Raw genomic sequence first — 22,977 nt, 5'->3', positions numbered from 1 at the left:
CCGCTCTCATTGTCGCTCCAGATGCATCTCGAACACATTGCCGCTATTGTTGCTGTTACTACTGCTGTTGTTCATGCTGCCATTGATGCTGCCATTGATGCTGCAGTCTGCCCTGCCTGCTGACATTGGCCCATGTGGCCTTGCCTTGTGCCATGGCGAGCTAAATTGCGCGTTCCAGTTCCTGAGCGGCGGGCGGTAGGGAGCCATCGCGCATCCTCGCATATGCGGCACCAGCACAACCTTTGCTCCATCCCACACGCTCAATAGCCATTTTTGCATCTCGCAATTGTTTGGCCTAGTCTGCCCTGCTGCTGCATCTGCATCTGCCTCCTCCGTCTGCTCTGCTCTGCTCTGCCCTGTCCCGCATTGCACACTGTACTGCACGCTTTGCTGCCCGTCGCGTTTCGCCTTCGCTGTGCACCCTGTCTTGATGTTCGTGCGACAACTGACCACTCCGCCACGCTCTTCGACCATTGTCGCGGACGAGCGTCAGCACCTCGCCCACTGCCGCTGCCTCCTCGGCCTATCCACCCCATCCTGACCACACCTTCTTTTTTTCCTGCACCAAGCCTGCTACTGCCGAGTGATGCAACCTGACCAGGCCTGTACATGCCCTCGACATACACTTGTCCAAGTCTTCACAAGGCTGACCGCCTATCAAGTTGATGTTGAGGAGCTCCCTGCCCACGCCGTTCCATGGAAGCAGCGCGTAATTTCCTGACCACCACGGCTTGCCCGGCTGAGGCGACGCCCCCCAATGCATGTCCCAAATCTCCACGATGACGTTGATGACCGCCGCAAGCAGACACCGACAAAGGCTCGGGAACTCGTGACTGCACCGCTGTTACCCCTGTATGCTGAGTAGCTCGTTGATCATGAATGCTGTTGCCAGCCCTAGGCAGCCGGTCCGTGGGACGATCGTTACGAGGATAGCGCTGCAAACATTTTAGTGCCCTCCGGCCGGGCAGCAGATGATGAAGCGGGTCACAGTGAGTAACGCAAAACCTTTAAGTCGTTACCACGCTACTGTTGTCACGAAGCACCCACGCTGGAGGGTAGGCGCGACCTTGGGTCACCAGGCACCAAGGCATAAGGCATAAGGCACAACCACTGCCAACCTCCATGTATACTTACACACACGAACATCCTACTTTTTTTATGCAGAGCTCCTCGTCTCCCATAGCCACGATGAGACAACCAACCCAGCCAGCTCCATGTGCATGCATCAGGGGTATACAAACCCTACTTCACATCATACAAGCAGACAAGTATAAACTTCACAGTGACCAAGGACAATACTAAAAAGTTGGAAAGCGCTAATAAGATTGGATGTAATCTATCATCCATCTCCAGGCATTATGCCCACTACCTTCTTCCTGTCTGGCTCATATGCTAATAAATATCATTTATGGAACAAGGGCTTGCTGCATTAGCAATATTCAACCCTCGCCTTTTTCTCGCAAATTCTGGTCTGCTCGTCCATTTCTGTTTCTGTGTTTCAGGAAACCACTCTCGTTCCTATCAACCGGCGCGTCGTCGCTTTGTCCCGTTTTGCACTGCATTCCCGTTAGTTCTTCGTACTTCATCGCCGCTGACTGCCACCTCGTCTTCGTTCATCCACTCTCTCGCAGCGCCAGGCGTGCGCCGTCTGAACTGACCAGCTCCAACTGCCACCACTTCGTCTTCACTATCGCTAGCCTCAATATCCAGCAGGATCGGCATGCTGAATTCAGCTTCGCCAACGCCAGGCCCAAATTCATTGCCCCCAGCCTTAACGGGATCCACGGTGAGGACATCCACCTCTTCGTCTTCTTGATTGAGCCGCCGCTTATGCAACTCTTCGAGCGGCTGGATGTCGAACTCGTCTTCGCGCTCAATGTATTCGACATTCTCTTCTACTTCGAGAAAGTCCGGTGCAAGCGCAGACCAGCGCTGGGGCTGCAAGATGGACCAAAGCCACACCCGGCCAGAGTCTACCCCAACAGCAGCCACAAAGGGCCGAAATGGATGCCACTGCCAACATTAGCGTCCGAAATCCGTTGTCATATACAAAAAACAAACCTCAACAACAGACAGCTCCTCCTTGGTGCCTTCAAGAATCTTAACCAAACTGCCCTGTCCACGTTCCCAAACGTAAATATGGTGGTTCATCCAGGTAGACGCAGTAACATATTCGCCCGTTGGGCTGAAGGAAACATGGTTCCATGATAGCCTTTGCACCAGATCCTGAAACTTGTGTTCAACTTCCAACTGCAGTGTGTCAAAGTCCAATTTAGGGTCACTGAGGTCGGGCAGATGGAGAGTCCGGACAATACGATCACTCGAGTTGATCACAACGTCCCTGCCTGATGGTGTCAGGCGAATGTATACAATAATGTTGTTGGTGGCTCGGAATGAATAGCGCACTTGATGCGTCTTGGTATCGATAATGTTGAGCCACCCTTTGTTTGTGCCTGCTATAATATGCTCTCCAGTAGGTGTGAAGAGAGTCATTGTTGTGGTCTGTTTGGCATCCTGTGCAGTTTGTTTTTCTGTAGCATTCTCGCGCTCAATGTCGGTTCGGTGGGGCGCAGACGATAGCGAATGTTTGACGGGAGTTTCTTCAGACATGTCCACAATAACGGGCTGGTCTTCAAAGAGCGCAGCCACAAAGAGCATACTAGGCATTGTCAGTCGGAGCCCATCTAAATTCATGCATGTGCACATACTGGTTCTTGGGGTGCAATTCTGCAATGAATATGGCCGACTCGAAGCGGACAGTGCGCACCCGCGAGCCATCCTTCAAGTCCCATAGCACGCACTTCCAGTCCTGGCCCGCGCTGAGAAGGTAGCGGTCATTCGTTGACCAGCTCAGTGACTGCACTTGACGTGTGTGGCCTCGAAGCTTACGCGCAACGCCATTTGTCTCGATGTCGAATATGACTACTATGCCATCGTGCTAGAGTCAAATCAGCGAGGCAGATTGTGCAGACATGAAACGTTTACATACTCGTCCGGATGCAAGTAGGTCGCCGCGATGACTAAAGCGAATGGATGTAGAATGGCCACTGCCTGCGTGTTGTAAGTAATTTGCACCGCGGAGCCATGGCCTGGCGGGCGAGGGTATCGAGACTCACGTAGGCGGCCGGTGATGACATCGGGACAGTCCTGCGCGAGGACAAAGGGATCAACCAGCGACAGATTCATGGTGATGCACTGCAGACAGTGTGGCGTGTAAGAAGCGGTGTTCAGTGCGCAGCATCTTCGCCGATGCAAGAGTTGGTGTCCATGGGCGCAGAGCACTGTATGTACGTATATAATAAAATGCGCGTCCCAGCGACAGAGCGAGCGGCCGCGCTGGCTGCGCGCTCCATGGGTGAAGTGGGTATGAGGCTCCGCATCAGCACTAGTGCCGTCTACGCCAAGCCTCTTTGTCGCCTTCTGGCTTTGATCATGGCCTCGCTCTCCCAGCACGACTCCCTCACCACCACCCACCCCCGCCATCACCAACGGCCGTTCTGCATTCTCAGAGCGCGTCTTCCACCTCGCCGAACCCGGTAGTGCTCTCCGGAGCGCTTTTAATACGCGCGCACGCCTCTCGTCTCGACGCGCGACTCGGCGAGCCCCCGACCCCCGTACAGCCCTTTCCCACGGCTGCCTTCCTTCGACAACACTGCCCTTTGCGCGCGCCGCGCATCTAATACACCCGGGCAACGAGGCCAGTCGACGCAGTCACAACGGCAATCCCATTTACTAGTTAATCCGCCGAGGCAACGGCCGCCGTGGCCACCGCGAGCGACGACCGATAGCACGGTCCCTACCAATTTCATCCCCCATTTCACTCCTTCGAAACCGCCAACATGCCTCCGGGCGCGCCACTCCAGTCAAAATGTCCGCTCCGGACGATCAAGGAGATTCAGTTCGGTCTGCTCTCCCCTGAGGAGATCAAGGCCATGAGCGTTGTCCATATCATCTACCCAGAAACCATGGACGAGCAGAAGCAGAAGCCACGCGAGCAAGGTCTCAACGACCCCAAGCTTGGCACCATTGACCGCATGTACTCGTGCGCGACCTGCAAAGAAGACATCCAGGTCTGCCCCGGTCACTTTGGCCACATTGAGTTGCACACGCCTGTTTTTCACGTTGGATTTGTCGTCAAGATCAAGAAGCTCCTCGAGACCGTCTGCCACACTTGTGGCATGATCAAGGCTGACTTCGTAAGTCTTCCTGGGCGAAGACAGAGACTTCAGGCGCTTGGACAATTTTTGCTAACTGCAACACCAGAACCATCCCGACTGGCAGGCAGCCGCCAGAACCAAGGATGCGAAGAAGCGCTTCGACAAGATCTGGCGCATGTCACGGACTAAGAACGTGTGTGTTCAGGATGTCGAAGAGAGTGGCAAGGAAAACAAGATCCCTAAGATCCCCCATGGCGGCTGTGGCAGCAGGCAGCCCGATACCATCCGCAAGGAGGGTCTCAAGCTCACAGGAACCTGGAAACAGAGCAAGAAGGATGACGACGACGGTCAGGGCGACCGTAAGGAAGTTATCACCCCCAAGCAGGCGCAGACAATCTTCAAGCTACTGTCTGACAACACGCTTGCCCTGCTCGGTCTAAACGCCGACTACGCCCGTCCCGAATGGATGATTCTTGATGTCCTTCCTGTGCCGCCTCCTCCAGTCAGACCCAGTATCTCCGTCGATGGTACTGGTCAAGGTATGCGCGGAGAAGACGACTTGACATACAAGTTGGGAGACATTATCCGCGCCAACCAGCGTGTAGCCGAGTGTCAACAAGAGGGCTCGCCACAGCACGTCACGGCTGAGTTTGAAGCTCTTGTGCAATACCATGTTGCAACATACATGGATAACGATGCCAACGGTGTTCCGCAAGCCATGCAAAAGTCCGGTCGTCCTCTGAAGACGATCCGTGGACGATTAAAGGGAAAGGAGGGCCGTCTTCGTGGCAACTTGATGGGAAAGCGTGTCGACTTCTCCGCACGTACAGTCATCACTGGTGACCCCAACCTGTCGTTGGACCAAGTTGGTGTTCCTCGTTCCATTGCACGAACGCTCACCTACCCTGAAGTTGTGACCAAGTTCAACATCAGCAAATTGACCAACCTGGTACGCAACGGTCCAAACCAGCATCCTGGTGCCAACTATGTTATCAAGGCCGACGGCGTTCGTCTCGACCTCAAGCACAACAAGAATCTCGACGACTTGCGACTGCAATACGGATGGAAGGTCGAGCGTCACATTGACGATGACGATGTCATCATCTTCAACCGTCAACCCTCTCTGCACAAGGAGTCCATGATGGGTCATCGCGTGAAAGTCATGCCTTATTCCACCTTCCGTCTCAACCTATCCGTCACATCTCCTTACAACGCCGATTTCGATGGTGACGAGATGAATCTTCACGTTCCTCAAAGCGATGAAACTCGTGCTGAAATCCAGAACCTGTGCATGGTGCCAAAGCAGATTGTATCGCCCCAGAAAAATCAGCCCTTGATGGGTATCGTGCAGGACACGCTTCTTGGTGTTTACAAGATGACTCGTCGTGACAATTTCATTCCTATCGAACAAGTCATGCCCATCATGATGTGGGTCCCTGATTGGGACGGTATCCTGCCTGAGCCAGCCATCCTCAAGCCCCGGCCTCTCTGGACCGGTAAGCAGATTGTCAGTATGGCTTTTCCTCGTGAGGTCAACATCGAGAAGAAGGAAGATGACTCTACGCCGAGCAAGGACAACGACATCAAAGACAAGAGTTTGATGATCAAGGGTGGCCAGCTCATCTATGGTCAAGTCACCAAGAAGATTGTCGGTGCTTCGGCTGGCGGTGTCATTCACATTGTGTTTAACGAACTCGGCTCTGACGCAGCTGTCAAATTCTTCAACTCTTGTCAGCGAATCTGCAATTGGTGGCTTCTTCACTACGGCTTCAGTTTCGGTGTGGGTGACACCATTCCGGATCCCGGCACCTCTGAAAAGATTGCGTCTGAGATTTCGAAGTCCAAGGTCAAGGTTGAGGACATCATTGCGACGGCAACAAAGGATCAGCTTGAGCCTTTGCCTGGTATGACTATCCGCGGTACTTTCGAGTCCAAGGTTCAGAAGTTCCTGAACGAAGGTCGTGAAGGTGGTGGTACTGCCGCCCAAAACAGCTTGAAGGATTTCAACAACGTTGTCCAGACTGTCGTCTCTGGTTCCAAGGGTTCTACAGTCAATATCTCCCAAATGGTTGCCCTCGTCGGTCAGCAAGCCGTGGAGGGTCAGCGTATTCCGTACGGTTTCAAGTACAGGACGTTGCCACATTTCTCAAAGGACGACTACTCACCCGAGTCTCGTGGTTTCGTCGAGAACTCTTACCTTCGTGGTCTTACGCCTTCTGAGTTCTTCTTTCACGCCATGGCTGGTCGTGAAGGTTTGATCGATACGGCTGTCAAGACGGCCGAGACAGGTTATATTCAACGTCGTTTGGTCAAGGCGCTTGAAGATGTCATGGTCAAGTACGATGGAACTGTCCGTAACTCAATGGGAGACATTGTTGAGTTCATCTATGGTGAAGACGGTCTTGACGGTGCTCATATCGAGAAACAGTCGATGGATATCATCATGTCTTCGGAGCCTGCCTTCGAGGCTGCATACAAGCTCGACGTCCTGACCACTGACCAACCAGAGATTCCTGTGTGGAAGCTCGAGAGCTCTCCCTTGTTCCAAGGTGACGTCGACGTGCAGCGCGCTCTTGACGAAGAGTTCGAGGCTATCAAGAGCGACCGTGAATATCTTCGTGCAAACGCCAGCGAAGATGATCTTGAGTCTTTCCAGCTGCCTCTCAACATTGCACGCATGATTCGCTCTGCTCAAGCGAGGTTCGGTATCAACCCAGAGAAGGCTGCTAGCAACCTCCATCCAATCGAGACCATCAAGCAGGTCCGCGAGACTCTTGATCGCCTAGTTGTCATTCGTGGTACCGACGAACTTTCCAGAGAGGCTCAGGACAGCGCCACATACCTTTTCAAGGCTCACTTGCGGGCACGTCTCGCTTTCAAGAAGCTTGCAGTTGAACATCGTCTCAACAAGGAGGCACTGAGCTACGTGCTGGGAGAATTGGAGGATCGCTTCCTCAAGGCTGCTGTTGCGCCTGGTGAGATGGTCGGTGTACTTGCAGCCCAGTCCATTGGTGAACCCGCCACGCAGATGACACTCAACACTTTCCATTTTGCTGGTGTGTCTTCCAAGAACGTTACACTCGGTGTGCCACGTCTCAAGGAAATTCTGAACATTGCTGCAAACATCAAAACCCCTTCTATGCTTGTCCGCCAAGCAGACTCCAAGGCAAGTCAACAGCAGGCGAAGCTACTGCGAAGCACTATCGAGCTTACAACCCTCCGATCACTGACGCAAGCCGTTGAGCTTTACTATGATCCTGAAATTCAATCTACGCTTGTCGAAGATGATCAGGACATGGTTGAGTCCTACTTCATCTTGCCCGAAGAGGACGAGGTCATCGAGTCGCAGTCTAAATGGTTGCTCCGTATCATTCTCGATCGTAAGAAGTTGTTGGATAAGAGTATCACCATTGGTGAAGTTGCCGGCAAGATCAAGGAAGAGTTCAAGCCCAATCTTGCAGTCATCTTTAGTGACGAGAATGCGGATGAACAGGTCATGCGTGTCCGTTTCATCTGGGATCAGAATCTTCAAAAGGACGACGAGGATGAGGATGAGCGAGACGAGCGATGGATGCGCAAGCTTGAGAAGCATCTTCTTGACGACGTCACCCTTCGTGGTGTTCGTGGTGTTGAGCGTGCTTTCATTCGAGAGCACACTGTTACTGTCGAAAAGGAAGACAGGTCCCTCATGCACTCAAAGAACAACGACTTGTGCAAGGAATGGGTTCTTGACACTACTGGTACTTCCTTGGCTGAAGTGCTGGCCATTGAGGGTGTGGACGCAACTAAGACATACTCCAACTCTTTCATTGAAATCCTTGGGGTACTTGGTATTGAAGCAGCCCGAGCTGGTCTTCTCAAGGAGTTGGGTATGGTCTTGTCCTTTGACGGTTCTTATGTCAACCATCGCCACATGGCATTGCTTGTCGACATCATGTGCCAACGCGGTCTTCTTATGGCCATCACTCGTCACGGTATCAACCGAAACGATACTGGTGCTCTGATGCGTTGTTCTTTCGAAGAGACTGTTGAAATTCTTCTCGAGGCTGCTGGCTTTGGTGAGCTTGATGACTGCCGCGGTGTTTCCGAAAACATTATGCTTGGTCAGCTTGCACCCATGGGTACCGGAGAGTTTGATGTTGTCATGGACAATGCTATGCTGCTCACCATGGTCGAGGATAACTCCAAGGCAATGGGCGCCGCTGCAGGCAACTACGTGGTTGGTGGTGCAGACACACCGTACCTCAACTCACCTACGTATGATGGCGGTACTGGCATTGGTTCCTATGACCAGGTGTCCTTCTCGCCCATTGCTCCTACAGGTGGCAGTGGCGATGTAGGTGGCTTTACAGACTACGGAGGCACCTATGGTGGTGGCCTAAGTCCGTTTGATGGAGGTAGAAGTCCAGGCTCCGGTTTCACCGGCATGTCTCCGGGCTTCACTAGCCCCGTGTCGCCAGGCTTCTCTCCGACCTCGCCTGGCTACTCGCCTACTTCTCCAGGAATCGCCAGTCCTCGTTTTGCTGCTACATCTCCGGGGTACATGGCGTCTCCTACGTCGCCCCACTACTCTCCGACTTCGCCTCGCTATGGCTCGCCTACGTCGCCTTCGTACTCGCCTACATCTCCAGCTGGCTACTCCCCGACGTCACCTCAATACTCACCAACGTCGCCAAACTACAGCCCAACATCCCCAACATTTATGGGCGGTGCTACTTCACCCGCGTACAGTCCGACGTCGCCACAGTACAGCCCGACTTCCCCCCAGTACAGTCCTACAAGTCCACAGTACCAAGCAGGCAGCGATCGTCGCTCTCCCACTTCTCCCACATCCCCTCAGTACAGCCCGACGTCTCCCCGATACTCGCCCACTAGCCCGGCTGGTGCCTTCTCCCCAACCTCCCCAAGATACAGCCCAACTTCTCCGGGTCCGGCGTACTCTCCCACGTAGGTTACCCACGATCATAGTTGTAGACGACTTCTTTTGTTGTAGTATATGCTGACTTTGACCTAGATCTCCAAAGCAATAGGCGGCTTGTTGATGTAAGGCTTCTTATTTCTTCACTGTTTTATATCGAAATATGTTCTCTTCTTGGGATGATTTGGACGAACTCTTTACTGAAGTTGAGCAAGCTACATTGGTGTCTGCCCGCTCTCTTGGTCAAAGGTTCGACTTAACCTCCTATCAACCCCATCACGGCTGGTCTCGTACGGCAGGTCGTATCTGCAAGCGGTCGTTCCTTTAATTAGGCTCACGTCCTTTTCAACACGGTCTGTTCGACGACTGATGGGTTTACCTCGCATGCCCCTCATTACAATGCTTTACTCGCGGAACCAAGTTTGTACAACAACTACAACAACCCTTATTACCCAAGCTGCGACTTTAGCGGCACCAAAAATCTGCTCATCAATCACGCCACGAGATTGGACCTTTTTGCATACACACCCTAATCTTGAGGGTAGTATCGGCGTTTATTTTCATGGCTCTTGTCTTTGTCTTTCTCATTCCACTGCAAAAAAAATATACATGCAAGGCGTTTGCGTGTGTGGGACTTGCTTTGCATTCCTGATATATACACTCTAAAGAGGTGTTTGCGCTTTGCTTCTTTATGCGTTTCTGCACTTTCATCACTAGAACGATCACAACCTTCAGTAGCCCGCTCAAATCGCGCATTGGGGCTTTTTGTTTTCTTGTTAGCTGAAGAATCAAATTGGGGAGGATGCGAGATGGGGAGATGTCTGAAACGTCTGCATTACGAGCGGCGAGTTATAGTAGCAATTGCGTCGACGTACGCGATATGAGTTATAATAAGAAATTCACGAAAAGTTGGGAGAGTCTTTGTTCTGAGATGTTGTGACAGTGAGTGAGAATAAAATAGCTGCCAATGACAAGCTATTGGTTCTATGAAGTGACTATGCAATTCTTTGCTGCGGAGGACTTTAGGGGATTTGGATTCATTCAAAGCAGAACTGTGTGAAGAGAGACTGTGCCTTCTCATACTCATCAAGCGTCACTCATACAGATTGACTTGAGAAGCAAAAGTGGAGAAGCATCACGTGCACTGGCGTTGGTGGAATTTAGACGACGCTAGCGCGTCTGCAGCGAGCTACAAAACCCCGCCAAAATTATTTCTCTCTTCTGCAACGGCCTGCCTTGCCAAAGCTGCGTTTCTTTGCATACACTCAGACGCTCTTTACCGAGTTGTCCCAACGTGCAAATGAGAAATTCGGAGTAATCTTCACTTTTTATCATGCCCCTCTCGAAGGAGGGGAGCTGTACTGCTCGTAAGAGCCTGGCGTGACTCACGTCTGCACTCGGCATCAGAAAGCTCAGGGCCCAGAAAGCGCGTTTTTTTCTTGCTTCGGCGGGAGAGCGCGTGGAACTGGTGTCCCTATGGGAGTCGGTGCGAAGATTGTGTGTCTTTTACCCGGCAGGGAAGAGGCGACACTGTAGTACAATACGCAGCGTACTTGACCTTGAGTAGCCCTTTGGGGGAAAAAGGGCACAGTATCATTCGATTCTGATTACTCTGGCGAGGCAGGCCGTTCACTCTTATTTTTTTTCTATGTAAGTCTGATTCTTCCAACGCATCGTGTAGTTCAGGGATACTGCTAATGAAAACTTTCATAATATACTAGGACAAAGTAACGTTTTGCACCATGTTACCCTACCCTCGGGTGACATGGTCTACTTTGCTGGCTCTGTCGAACCATCTTTCACTCTATACATAATGTCTGTTCGTAGTGTGAACTTTTGCCCACGCACCACATCGTCACCACTATGGATCATAAGACGGTGCTGGAATAGCAGGACCCGACCGACTTTTGGTACAACGTCTACACGCTTGTGCATGTTTGCACTGAAGAAAGTTGTGGCTCCGCCTTCCAGCTGTGTTTCGCCATCTTTGCCGACAGCATCGTTGAGGTATAAATGCAGGGTGAAGTATGAGCGCTCGGTACCATCAGGCGTCTCGTATGAGCCATCACAATGAGCTGCTCCAGTCAGTAGGTGCATTACGTCTACCCAATTCAAGACTCACGTTTGAAGTACTCGCCACCAACGTACTTGAGAAATCTTGCCCGTTCGTTCAACCTAGTCAGTACCCAAGTCTCTCCCCGCCGCGCGGGACCATTTCCCGTGACTTCTACCCAGTTTTGTAAAGTGTGGATTTCCGGCACAGACGGTGCTATTCTCGCCCAGAGTTTGTCCATAATCTCCTTGTTGTCCCAGATGATGCGGCCACACTTCCTTGTATCCTCATACATGGCCTGCATGCCACCACCCACATTCACCATTGCTCGCTCCCATTTACCGTCGGTTGTTGCCTCGGCTCCTTTGATCAAGGTTTCGCATTCCTCTTCGGTCAAGACGCCGTCTAGGACGACGGCCCAGGACTTTTCACATTCGGGTATTCCGGCTTCTTTGAAGTCGATCTTAGACTTTGTAAGATTGGGTGCTGGGCCCTCAAGGAAGCCTGGAGGTAGCGTAGAGGATGGGGGTGGGGGTGAAGGCAGTTTGCTGGTGGTAGCCATAGTTACTAGATGCCTGTGACTGCTTCGAAAAGGAGTGCGACACAAAAGCAAAGGCCGCAGCCGCATTAGGCAGCTCATCTTATATGTACAGGCTCAACAAGGTTGTGAATACACAGAAAGAAGTATGTAACGACTGCTGCCTACTTCAGCCCCAGGGCCCTAGTGGCGTCGAACAGCACAGGTGGTGGCCTATCAGCGTGCCTGGCGGCGAAGGCCTAGACATGACTCTTGAGGCTTTTGCAGACAGCACACGGCGGAGATCGAGGGCTTTCAGCGGCGCCCACTTGGACGTCCCCCGTGGTGCCCCTAGCTAGCGTATAAATAGCAACCAGCAAAAGAAACGGCATTGATCGCCAAGGAATACTCACCGCTGACGTCTGCTCATTACTATTATACGGCTTGTCGCCCTCCTGACAGCCGTTGTCATCCGAGCTCGCCGGCAACTACGGTCGTCAGCATGGGCAGGGGGGATCACGTGAGGCGTGGTACCTGCGTGGAGCCATCGTGTTTCAGGCCTTTGGCAGCAATGCCAACTCCCACAATGGATGCACAAAGATCAATGAAAGACGCAGACCTTATGTACTAGTGTACACAGCATCAAGTCGCAAATGACGTGACACGAGGCTTTAGCTGCTGCGACACTCACCATCGTACACGGCGTGAATCGACGCCGCATCGCAAGCAAGCCACTGCCGCTCGCTCCACCAACCGTTGTGCCAAGCTGGGGCCCCAACCTCACTCCTAATCTCCCATTCTTCACGCTAGGTTCAACGACGTGTCGACACGCGCAACCACTACGCCCGCACCTCTCCCAAGGGCGACCCCTCCCGTCGACCAACTGCTGTCGCCTGTCTCGAGGCGCCACCTACCGCCAACTCGCCTTCTGCCCGACCATCCGCACATCTCCCGTCGTTCATGCAGCCTGCGCATTGCTAGTCAACCCAGAGCACCAAACAAGCAAACGCATTGCGGGCTCTGTGCCCTTCGCCAGACCCTGTGTCTATCGATAGTCTTCATTCTTCGTCCACCAGCGACACCTGTCGCGCGCCTCTCGCTACCACCACATCCATCTGTCCGCAATCATGTCGCACCCTGATGACAAGGTCTCCATGGACTACGGTCCCGCTCGCAACCGCTTCCCGACGCTCTTTGAGGTGTTGAGCCGCAAGACGGTCGCACCTCTAGATCTCTTCTCCTTTTACATCTACATGCGAGACCAGCAGCGATCGGTCGACTACCTAGACTTCTGGTACGATGATCGCACCCGGGGGAGTTGCGATAAGCTAACAAACCATTAGGCTCGATGTCTCACAGCACCTGCAGCTATGCCGCCTTTATGTCCGTAGATTACATCGTAGTATGATTGAGGGAACACCCGATCTGGACAACAACCGGTACTCGACTTTCGCCATGGACAATGCCGGAGAAGGACCATCCAATGAAAAGGGCGACAACATGTCCGATCAGCGATTGTCCGCCTTCCTTCGCTCCGAACGTGGAAGTCCCAATCATTCGCCACAGCACAGCCAGGGTAGCAACCAGACTGGCGACTTTCAAAGACCGAGCCCGTATGTGTCCGAGACACCCGGTGATTCGAACTCACCTGGCCACAACTCGTCTTTCGACAACACACAGCCAGGTAGAGAGGACCTGCGTGCATCGGCAGAAAAGATTCTCTACACATATCTGCTTCCAGGCTCAGAACGAGAGATCATCATCCCCCAGAGCATTTTGTCCGACGTTCAAGAAGCGATCGAAGGACCGGAGCAGCGTGCGGATCCCGAGCTCTTTGATCAAGCTAAAGACTATGTCTTCCAAGCGATGGAGCGCGACGCATACCCTGGGTTCCTGCAGAACAAGGGCCTCGGCAACCTTGTGCCTCAGAGCATGATGGTGCGCCTCATTGTGGGATTGATCAGCTTCTTCGCGGCCATGTGGACTTCGTTCATTCTCATCTTTCTGGACAAGTCAAGAGCTACACGGTGCTGGGTATGTAATGACGATTCGTACTTGGAAATAAGAGTCGACTAACGATATTTGCAGATTATTCTCCCCTTCACCATTGCTATATACCTGATATTCACCCACCAGTACATGCTCGACCCCATCATTGCTCTTGCGGGTTATAGCGAGTATACTTTCTTCGATTTCAACAAGATCAGGGAACCGTTTGTGAAGAAGACGCTCGCAAGACGCTCCCTGACGGTCCTGCTCATGTTCTTGGTGGTCACAGTAGCTCTGTGCTGCCTCTTCATCTTCGTTCCAGGTAAGCGCCTGTGATTTATGACGGCCAAGTAGTCGTCTGGTTTTACTTTCGAATGTGTAATGTTTTTGCTTCCATTCTTTGGCGTTTTCATCTGCATGGAATGGCTGCGGTATCGGAGGCGGCTTGAAAGGGAGGATATGCAGATGTACGTCAAGTGGGCGATGGATAAGATACCCCCTCGCTCCGTCGATACACGACCTATAGCAGGACTTCCTTTTGTTTGTTTGGTTTGAAGCTTGTTTTTGATGTCTTCTGGTTATGGACAGCCAGTCTCCAGGTAGAGAGCATGGCGTTCTGGAGTTAGCACCAGGCATTCAGTTAGCAAGCTCAATGGATATACAGCATCCATAACAACACAATTGTATCTGTAATTGTACAAGTGACGTGATGGCTTTGTGATATGCATGCACCCCGATGGACGTTTGGCTAACCGTTAGCATGTGGAGATGGATACCTAGGGTGCATGCATGCCAAGGCGCAATGACGTGAACCCGGGCCGGGCTCGACGGCTTCAAGTGTCAACAGCACGTGTATTGCTGGCGCAACTCGCGCCGCAACAGCTGCAATTCCCCAGGTCGCGATCGTAATTCCGTCTCACTGTTTCGTACACGTCGTTTGTTACCATATTCGTGGGAATTGCGAACCAGTAGCCCCCAGCTGATCCTCGAAACTACGGCCACTAGTCAAGTGGATTGCAACGACCAGCAAAATGAGCGGACCAACTGCTAAGAGCAAGAGAGGGCCGACGGTGCTCATGACCGATGCTCGCGACAACACACCCAGAGCACCACGACCACCACAGCGACCCAGCGTTGTACAGAGGCAGAGCACCAGCGCGCGACTCATCTCGGTCGACAACATTCTACAGTACGCTTCCGACATCCCCAGCCAGCAGCGACGAGGCCCACCAGGCAGTAGACCTATGGTTCACACGCGCACCCCTAGCGGTCGGCACCCGCTCGACCCCAGACTCTCTGGTCGCCTCATACCTCAGCACATGCCGACGCGATCAAGCAAGCTCAGCGAAAAGCTAGTTCTCTTGCCCGAGACGGATGGACAAGAAGAGGAAGAGAAGACTGAATTCGATGATGACGAGTACGACGGCCCACCTACCGACGAGGATCTTGCGAGGCGGACGACAAAGGGCGGCCCTAATGACAAAAGCTATGCGGAGCGACTGCCCAAAGCCAGGAGGACGGATAAGCTCTCGCGCGTCACGGCCTACTGCACTACGCAGGCGTACAAGATGAAGGCCACTGCTCAGTTTGTCAAGGACCAACACCATGCGCGTACCAAGCTGTACGATGACTGTCTATACACCGTGTACCATCTCCCACTCTTGCCAGGAAGCGATGGCTACCGAGTCCGCAGCAGCCCTGCGCTAAAAAGCCCAGGCGGAAAGACGGTGCTCGACGAGGAAATCGAGCGCAACGAGCAACGCGATCATCACGAGGGATACTTTGGCAACGAGGAAACATATTTCGTGCGTGACGACCATGAACTAGACCATCCCTACAACCAAATGCTCGACCGCAGAGACTCGGCCGAGAACTCGAGAGTTGCGCCCAATGCACTGAGTTTTGGTGAGATGTTTGTCTTTTCCTACGGCGTAGCAGTCTTTTGGAACTTTACCGAGAAGCAAGAGAAAGATATCCTCGCCGACTTGACCTTTTCCTCCACCGCTACTGGCGTCTCGCTCGCAACACGGCCCTTGGCCGAGTCCGATTTTGAGACTGAAGAGTTCCACTTTGAATACAACCCGGAAATCCAACGGCCACGCATGTACAATGATATGATTACCCTGAAGAGCGGCGACCACATGATTAAGTTGGCTATGAGCCACGCAATTGCTCAAAGCACAAAACTGAGCTTGTTCGAAGAAGGCATGAACAGAACTATGCTCGCAGCACAAAACGTGCCGAAGCGTCTAGCCCTTACAGGCAAGCTGGGTATGCGGAGAACAGACGTTGTCAAGATGATTGGCCAGCTCTTCACCAGTCGCGTCGAAGTGAACCTCTGTACGTCTATCCATCCAACCCTAAATCCCCTCTTGCTAACTCCCCACAGCCTCTAACATGCTCGACACCCCTAGTTTCTTCTGGGACGCAGAACCCACCCTGCACCCCCTCTACACTGCCGTCCGCGAATACCTCGAAATCAAACCCCGCATCCAGGTCCTCAACGAGCGCTGCCAAGTCTTCCTCGACCTTGGAGAAATCCTCTCCGACTCAATTAGCGATCGCAAAATGACCAAGATCACCTGGATCATCATCGCTCTCATTGTACTGAGTATTTGTATCACGTGCCTGGAGGTGCTGCTGCGCTTTGCGATTTTGCAGAAGGGAAAGATGAATGTGCCTGTTTCTGGGGGAGTCGGGGCGTTGAATGCGGTGGAGAGGATGAAGGGGGTGGGGCCGCCTGCGTATGCGGGTCCCGGGTTGCTGGCTGCGAGGGGGTTGGTTTGGATTGGGGGTGGGGTTAAGAGCTTGGTTGTGGGGTAGTGGTGCTGTGGACCCGTGAGAGAACGCTGATGTTTATTGGTGTAGCGTTGGTGTTATGTGGAATATGATTAGAAGTAATGCAGGTATTACCTAGGATCTTGGGGAGAACTTAAAATTCGTACGTTGGCTTTTTCCTTTTGCTGGTAGAACATAGCGAAGGGCGTTTAGGTTATATATTATTTCTCTACATTTTGCATATTGTAATCGACTGGTTACGCTACTTAAGTATCACGTCTTTTTTTTTGTCGTTGCCGAAATTTTCTCGGGCTCTACTCAGTATGCGTGTGTATAACAGTACTTTTATTTCAGCTACTAGCAGGGAAGTCATTACATGAACCTACTCAACTACGCACCCATTTCCATTACCTACACGATCTTCCCTTATTTTCGCCCCTATAAGCATAAGCACACACACACACACACACACAAAGCATATATTCCCCGAGTCCAAATCGGAATATATGAAGTAAGTAGTCAGTATCACATCCACCCCCACTTTTCGTTTTAAACACTCAACCTAGAAAGTTACACTGCTCCTCTTCCCTACATCCTTATTCGAGGAAACTAACACTTGGAATTGCTCTATGACATGCGGAAGATAAGACATTTATAGCATCTGACTCTTATTTTCTCGCATTACGTAGCCTAATTCAATATCTCTTGATTCTCTTTATAATCTCCCATGTAAAAATAAAGATGAAAACTACGTGTACTAGCCTCTTTATGCTAAATTGCACTTTACCACTACACTCTCGCAACCTATACTTTTGTTTGATGAACATAAGGAAGTGGTAATATCCAACCAGAGTAATCTGCTTTTGCTATCTTAAGCACTGTTTGAGAAACTAGAATCTAGACCAGCCATAGTTGTTCGCAACAGAAAACGGGGTTAGGCTGCAATGAACTCTTTTCTTGGGTGTTCCTTTCTTAATGTGTATGTAGAATGTGTAAACTGGGTGAAAGAAAAAGGAAAAGGACAGGAGATGGGAGTAGGAAATAACGGAGGCCTCAAGGTATTTTGCGTACGAGTTAGAATATGTTGTGTATATTCCAGAACTAAGAGGTATAAGTTTCTTACTATTATGGGCTGTGTGGAATAGAAGTATGGAGATTATGTGTTGGGTCGATTTTGTACAGATATACATGTGATCATCAGGTAGTCAGAGGACTAATAAAGAATGTTGAGGTAGGGAGAGGATATGGAGCTTACTATCAAAGGAAAGCAAGAGAGTTTTTGAATATACAGGAGAAGAAAAAAGAGTGATGTGAACGTAGCCATAAGAGTTTCGTAATGTTCAGTCTAGGTCGTAGGGTATACCCAATACCAATTTCATCAACCCCCACCATTCTACTCCGCATCAACCGCAAACTTCTTCAAGTCCTCCATCGCCAACCCCCTCAACGCCTTCTCATTCGTAGCCTTGAGCACAACCTTGGGCACCTTCTTATCATCCAGCCCCGTCCGCGCATCAAACGCCTCTTTCCAGCGACTCACACACAAACACCACTTGCAGCCATCCGTCAGCCCCACCTGGCGCAAATCATTCCCACGGGCCGCCGAAAAGTCCAGAAACTCTTTTGAAACGATGCCCGCAATGGCATGGTTACCCGCATCCGACGGCGGCACCTCGCAGTATCCGGTCCGCGTGAAGCCCGTTAGCGGTTGAGTCGAGTGTAGTGCGAGGGGTTGCTTGAAAACTGTATCCAACCCCAGAAAACATGATTAGCAAAAACATGTCCATCTTTTCTTGTCAATCTTGGGAAATTCTCCGCAAATTGATGGATAATGCATGAACCCCCCCACCTTCGCTCAACCTTGGAACGAAAATTCCTGAAACACGCGGTGCTTGACAATCACACACAACAACCCCCCAACCCTGTTTCATACAAAACGAACAAAAGGGGGAGGGCACGGTTCGTACGTCATCTTTCCCCGGAAATAAAACTCAGGCACAAAACCAGCCGACGGTCCAGGGAATTCGTTTACCCCCACCGCAGGGAGGAAGGAGAGAGAGAGAGAGAGAGAGAGAGAGAGAGAGTGTGTGTGTGTGTGTGTGTGTGTGTGTGTGTGTGGGAGAGGGGTGGGGGTAGGGGCCCAAACTCCTGTGTATCCACGGATTCAACATACCATTCAGCGCCATATTCGCAGAAGAAGAAGAAGACCCCTTCCCACCCTCCTTAACACTCAGCACACCGTCCCACTTAATCTGCACGTCGTGAACGTGCGCGTACTCGCGTTTACTCGGTGAGCGAACGAGATTCGACAATAGTATTCGTAGTAGGCGCATCAAAATCTAATCAACCCGATACAACAATCAAAGAAAAAGAAATCGAGAGAAAGGAAGAGAGAAAGAGAAAAGAAGATAGAGATGCGGGGCGAGTTAAGTCGTTACGTGCGTTAATGTCTGATGATGATAAGAAAGAAGAGTGATGATGATCAACATTGCGTCACTCCGAACAAACCGCTTTAAACTAGCGCCAGTTTGTTTGAAAGAAAAAAAGGTTAAAGGAAAGGTTAGGGCTGAGAACCACCGCTGCCCAGAGAAAAAAGTGGATGGCGTTGAGCAGGGATGATGCACAGCAAGTAGCAGCAGCAGCAGTCTGTAGATCCTCCCAAGTTTGCGCAAGCGGGCTTTTTGGCTCTGCTTGGAGCACACGCCCCCCGGCTCCCGGGGCTGTGGGGCTTGGCAGGTTTTGGGGGGGGGGGGGGGAGGAGGGTGGGCAGGATGTGCTGCTGGTGCTTGGTCTGGATGCTGCGATCGGCAATAAGGCGATCATTTTGGGGGGTGGGGGGAGGCTGGGTCCTCTTTCTTACTTACTATGAATAGTTGGCGTTTTATAAGTAACGTTTATTGGATTTCGCTATTGTCGTGATGGGTATACGAGGAGGGGAAAAGAAGGGTATTCACATTCACCTTTCACGAGTATAACCATATATTCCTCATACAGGTCGCGCGGCGCCCGGGTTCCCTGATAGAGATGTGGGCGGCGTTAAGCCAGCTTTTTTTAGCGCATGAATGGCTGGATGTGTGATCGTGTTGGTGGATCACATTTTCCCGTCAAAACAGCCATGTACTGGGCAAATGGAGCTCTGAGAGCTTACGAACCAAACATCAAGAGACAGACCGCAAAAAGCTTCTGATAAGATTCGAGCGTGTATTCTATACTACTAATGCTGAGTTTGGAAACAAAAACCGTTTTGAGTATCTACCGGCATAAAAGATCATCGCGTTCATAGACGTTGGGAATAAGTGTCGGCGAACCGCACGTACATAGGCGTGCAAAACATGACCAAACATTAACACCATATCCACAATGCACCCTTGAACATCTGTAAACCCAAGAAACGCCCGGAAGAAACACCCAAATCAGAAAACATGTCCAAACACCTTTTCAGGGTATGCAGATTGGCCGCCATTCTTAGCAGACTGGTAGGCTGTGGGTATATATGCAAAGCTGTGCTGTAATGAAATCAAGCGCGTACTGAATGCAGTTTTCATAAGCGATAACACGATTCGCTCCTTCATCGGTGGTGCATACCAGCACCCGCCTTAATCTCTCTCTTCATCTCCTCCAGCTTCTTATGCATCTTGAGCAGATCGTTTCGCTGGGCCTCGGTTGGCGGCTTCTCCGCTTCCGTCAGCTCCCAGTACAGCTCTTCGTACTTCTTATAGTACTTCTGGAACTTCTGCGAAAGCTCGACAGTCTGTCGGAAGCTCAGGCTCGGCATGGATGGGGATGTGGTAGACGAGGAAGAGGCGCCCGGCGACGCACGAGGGTTGTTGTGGTGGTAGCGCGAGGCGAGGCCAGTGTCGATGTTGGCAACCTTGCGAACCTTTGGCGCGGTAGAAGGAGTGTTGGATGCAGATGAGTCGTCGGACTTGCGTTTAATTGAGCTAGTGGATGAGGGCGCAGAGGCATTGGGCTTGCCATTGCCATGTGAGGAGGTTTGTTTCGGAGTTGCGCGGCTGACCTGCGGCTTCTTCGCCACGATGTTGTGGTTGTGAATGTCGCTGTCAATGTCGTTGGCCTTGCGTTTGAGTGAGCGGTCGGAGTTGGTGGAAGATTTGGCAGGCGATGCTGCGAGAGCCTCATGGGCAGGATGTGACTGGTCCAAGTCGCTGGCGTTGATGGGCGGCGAAGCTGAGAGCGGCGAGGGGTTTTTCGGCTTGGTGTTTACTGGCATGGTGGGCTTGAAGGGCCTCTGAACAGGGCGGTCCCTCTGTGCATCTCGCACTGGCATTTTGGGCTTTGCACGAATCGTGGTATTGCCTTCTGCAGTGGATGGCTTCTTTGCACGGGTTTTGGAAGCGTCGGTTGAGGGTGTGCTGTGGATAGGAGGTGCAGCGGGGCGTGAAGTCGAAGTGACTGGTGTAGACGTGGCTAGGGTCGAAGCTTTTGTGGGTTCCTCTTTCACCTCCTTCACCTCCTTCACTTCTTTCACCGCTAGCTTCTGGCGCGCCAAGTACTTTTCCTTGATTGACGACTTGGGCTTGATCTCAATCTCCTTTGCAGCCTTTTGCTTGGACTCGCCATCCTTTGTAGCCCTCGGCTTCCGCTCAGGGACAGTTTTGTCGACCGCCTTCTTAGCTGCAGGCTTCTTCTTGGTGAGATCCGAAATCTTGTGCATGGGGGTGCTTGCTTTCGGCTTCGCCTCAGGTGCTTTCACTGTCGAACGTGACAAACAAATGCCCTGGCCTCGTTGGTCCTGGGGCAGCAGAATCTGCCAGAGTTTGTCGTCTTTTGACAGTCGTTGGCGATCAAACGACTTGATGGCGCTGTCAATGGCCTGCTGACGCTCCTCCGAGCTCTGATAGGGAAACTTGTAGGGGTTGACTTCACGAAAGGACTTGTCAGTGAGTTGCCACTTGTCGGAGTCGGTTGTAGAGCGTTTCGCAATCTTGGGCAAAACATCTCGGATGCTGGCTAGCGAGGTGCGGCACGTGGCAGCGAGCGAGGCCTCTGTGGCCGGCTCGCGCGCGAGAAGGTGGATGACGGGGACACGGAGGGCGTTGACAACGACATCGTGGCTGTTTGTGGGTTGCGAAGTGGGTGGGCGCTTGTGCATGGGCGACGATGGTGCGCTCAGCAGGGGTGAAGGCGCAAGGTGCGAGGATTTGAAGCCCGTCGAAGGGAAGCGACGATGGGCCGGGGTGCGTCCTGGTGTAGCATCGGCAACAATTGTCCTGCAGCAAGTATTGTTAGTCCTGGTGTGCACAAATGGTTGCCATAACATTATGGCTGCATCATGCGACAAGGGTGCTCGAGTCTCTCGACAAAAGGCAAAGGGGCAAGAGCAGGCGCAGGGCCACTGGGGAGGCATACTTGTTGGCTTCCTTGAACTCGGAGATGGCAGCCATGTTGCTCCTCAGCTGCTCCAGCGCTGAGTCTACGCCTGCCGTGACATCTTCCGCCTTGTGGACTGTGAGACTGTGGTAGATCAAACCGGCGAATTCGAGTTGGCTGTCGTCGCTGCTATCCTCGCTGGACTTGTATAGTTCGTATCGATGAAGCTCGGCGCTGCTCTGCAGCATGTGCGTCTTGTCGCCATATTTGAGTTGCTGTTGTTGTGGTTAGCTCAGGTCATGCTGCATTACCCCGTTCCCCCCAGTCGAACGCCCCATGACGACGACAACGACGAGCCATGGCAGCTAGCGTGCAGGCAGCATGGGGCTTCGGGGGCTATGGGTGCACACGTACTGGAGTGCGTCCAAAGACTATCTGTGGTTGCTTTCCGCCCCTGGCATTTTCGAGGAGCTCGTCGATGATGTCCTGGGTAATGTCCACCTGCATGGCCTGGACGGAGGTGCATTTGGCGTCCTTGGATGCGATGTCGCCATCCGGGGCTCCGATGAGGGCAATGCCGCCCGTGGGAAGTAGCTGTGCAGCCATCTTGGGGTGGGTGGCAGCCAGGCTTGGAAATGAGGTGGAACGAGGTGTGAAGCTCGCACCCGGGTGTTGCTAGGAAGTGCAATGCATGGAGAGAGCACCCAGGCACCAAGCGGAGAGCAAGCAGGTGGCCGGGTTCGGGGCAGAGGCCTGGTGACGAAGGCGTCTGGTGTTTGAATGAGGCGGTGGTTTGCTCAGAGAGGACGAAGGAGCGAACAAAGGGCTCGTTGCTCGGAGGACCGTGAGGACCGTCAGACAGGTCAGACAGCTTAGGCCGTCATAGCGCGGCGGATTCCAGCGAACGAGCGTGCACGGGGGTCAAGGTACGATGATGAAACGATTGGTCGTCACGCACGCAGGACCAAGGGCTAGGAACAACCAGACAAGAATAACGACAAAGTTCCAGAGTCTTCGCACACGGGCGATGTGAAGAAAGGTGAGCTGGGCGGGAAGCAGCGTGAGGTGTGGTGGTGGTGTGCCGGCGAGAGGGCCGGCAGCCAGGACGCCAGCCAACCAGCCAGCCAGCGGACGCCGCATGCCTCGACGGCGGTGGTCCCGAACAAGGGCGCATAGAACGATTACGCCTGTCCAGGGTACCGAATCCAGCCCCGGCCCGCTTTGTACTCACACA

At 52.4% G+C, this 22,977-nt stretch overlaps 7 protein-coding genes across 7 annotated transcripts; 3 read left to right on the top strand and 4 right to left on the bottom strand.

Moving 5' to 3' along the window:
- Positions 1-1,308: 1,308 nt before the first annotated feature.
- On the bottom strand, positions 1,309-3,328 carry COCSADRAFT_127119 (uncharacterized protein). Its single transcript, XM_007706493.1, has 5 exons — positions 3,117-3,328; positions 2,990-3,051; positions 2,709-2,938; positions 2,062-2,659; positions 1,309-2,013 (listed from the first exon to the last, which is right to left on the bottom strand). The coding sequence occupies exons 1-5, from the start codon at positions 3,184-3,186 to the stop codon at positions 1,522-1,524; spliced, it is 1,452 nt and encodes a 483-aa protein (XP_007704683.1). The 5' UTR covers positions 3,187-3,328; the 3' UTR covers positions 1,309-1,521.
- A 511-nt stretch (positions 3,329-3,839) lies between these two features.
- Positions 3,840-9,187, top strand: COCSADRAFT_164565 (uncharacterized protein; the record flags this gene model as incomplete). The annotated part of the gene is made up of 3 exons (XM_007706492.1): positions 3,840-4,196; positions 4,264-9,104; positions 9,172-9,187. The coding sequence occupies 3 exons, from the start codon at positions 3,840-3,842 to the stop codon at positions 9,185-9,187; spliced, it is 5,214 nt and encodes a 1,737-aa protein (XP_007704682.1).
- A 1,343-nt stretch (positions 9,188-10,530) lies between these two features.
- On the bottom strand, positions 10,531-12,080 carry COCSADRAFT_40853 (uncharacterized protein). Its single transcript, XM_007706315.1, has 3 exons — positions 12,059-12,080; positions 11,198-11,996; positions 10,531-11,150 (listed from the first exon to the last, which is right to left on the bottom strand). Exons 2-3 carry the CDS (start codon positions 11,688-11,690, stop codon positions 10,846-10,848), a joined length of 798 nt encoding a protein of 265 aa, XP_007704505.1. The 5' UTR covers positions 11,691-11,996; positions 12,059-12,080; the 3' UTR covers positions 10,531-10,845.
- A 315-nt stretch (positions 12,081-12,395) lies between these two features.
- Positions 12,396-14,313, top strand: COCSADRAFT_152162 (uncharacterized protein). The gene is made up of 3 exons (XM_007706491.1): positions 12,396-12,939; positions 12,989-13,679; positions 13,734-14,313. Exons 1-3 carry the CDS (start codon positions 12,773-12,775, stop codon positions 13,968-13,970), a joined length of 1,095 nt encoding a protein of 364 aa, XP_007704681.1. The 5' UTR covers positions 12,396-12,772; the 3' UTR covers positions 13,971-14,313.
- A 177-nt stretch (positions 14,314-14,490) lies between these two features.
- COCSADRAFT_184918 (uncharacterized protein) lies at positions 14,491-16,676 on the top strand. The gene is made up of 2 exons (XM_007706490.1): positions 14,491-15,974; positions 16,024-16,676. The coding sequence occupies exons 1-2, from the start codon at positions 14,666-14,668 to the stop codon at positions 16,455-16,457; spliced, it is 1,743 nt and encodes a 580-aa protein (XP_007704680.1). The 5' UTR covers positions 14,491-14,665; the 3' UTR covers positions 16,458-16,676.
- Positions 16,677-17,491: 815 nt separating this feature from the next.
- On the bottom strand, positions 17,492-18,945 carry COCSADRAFT_40850 (uncharacterized protein). The gene is made up of 2 exons (XM_007706314.1): positions 18,586-18,945; positions 17,492-18,155 (listed from the first exon to the last, which is right to left on the bottom strand). The coding sequence occupies exons 1-2, from the start codon at positions 18,743-18,745 to the stop codon at positions 17,806-17,808; spliced, it is 510 nt and encodes a 169-aa protein (XP_007704504.1). The 5' UTR covers positions 18,746-18,945; the 3' UTR covers positions 17,492-17,805.
- A 637-nt stretch (positions 18,946-19,582) lies between these two features.
- On the bottom strand, positions 19,583-22,809 carry COCSADRAFT_203422 (uncharacterized protein). Its single transcript, XM_007706489.1, has 3 exons — positions 22,158-22,809; positions 21,783-22,018; positions 19,583-21,643 (listed from the first exon to the last, which is right to left on the bottom strand). The coding sequence occupies exons 1-3, from the start codon at positions 22,347-22,349 to the stop codon at positions 19,981-19,983; spliced, it is 2,091 nt and encodes a 696-aa protein (XP_007704679.1). The 5' UTR covers positions 22,350-22,809; the 3' UTR covers positions 19,583-19,980.
- Between the last annotated feature and the right edge of the window lie 168 nt (positions 22,810-22,977).

Source organism: Bipolaris sorokiniana, assembly GCF_000338995.1.
Source record: "Bipolaris sorokiniana ND90Pr unplaced genomic scaffold COCSAscaffold_16, whole genome shotgun sequence".
Taxonomy (NCBI): domain Eukaryota; kingdom Fungi; phylum Ascomycota; class Dothideomycetes; order Pleosporales; family Pleosporaceae; genus Bipolaris; species Bipolaris sorokiniana.
The sequence above is the reverse complement of the archived record's forward strand: the minus strand, read 5'-3'. Positions and strand labels throughout refer to the sequence as shown.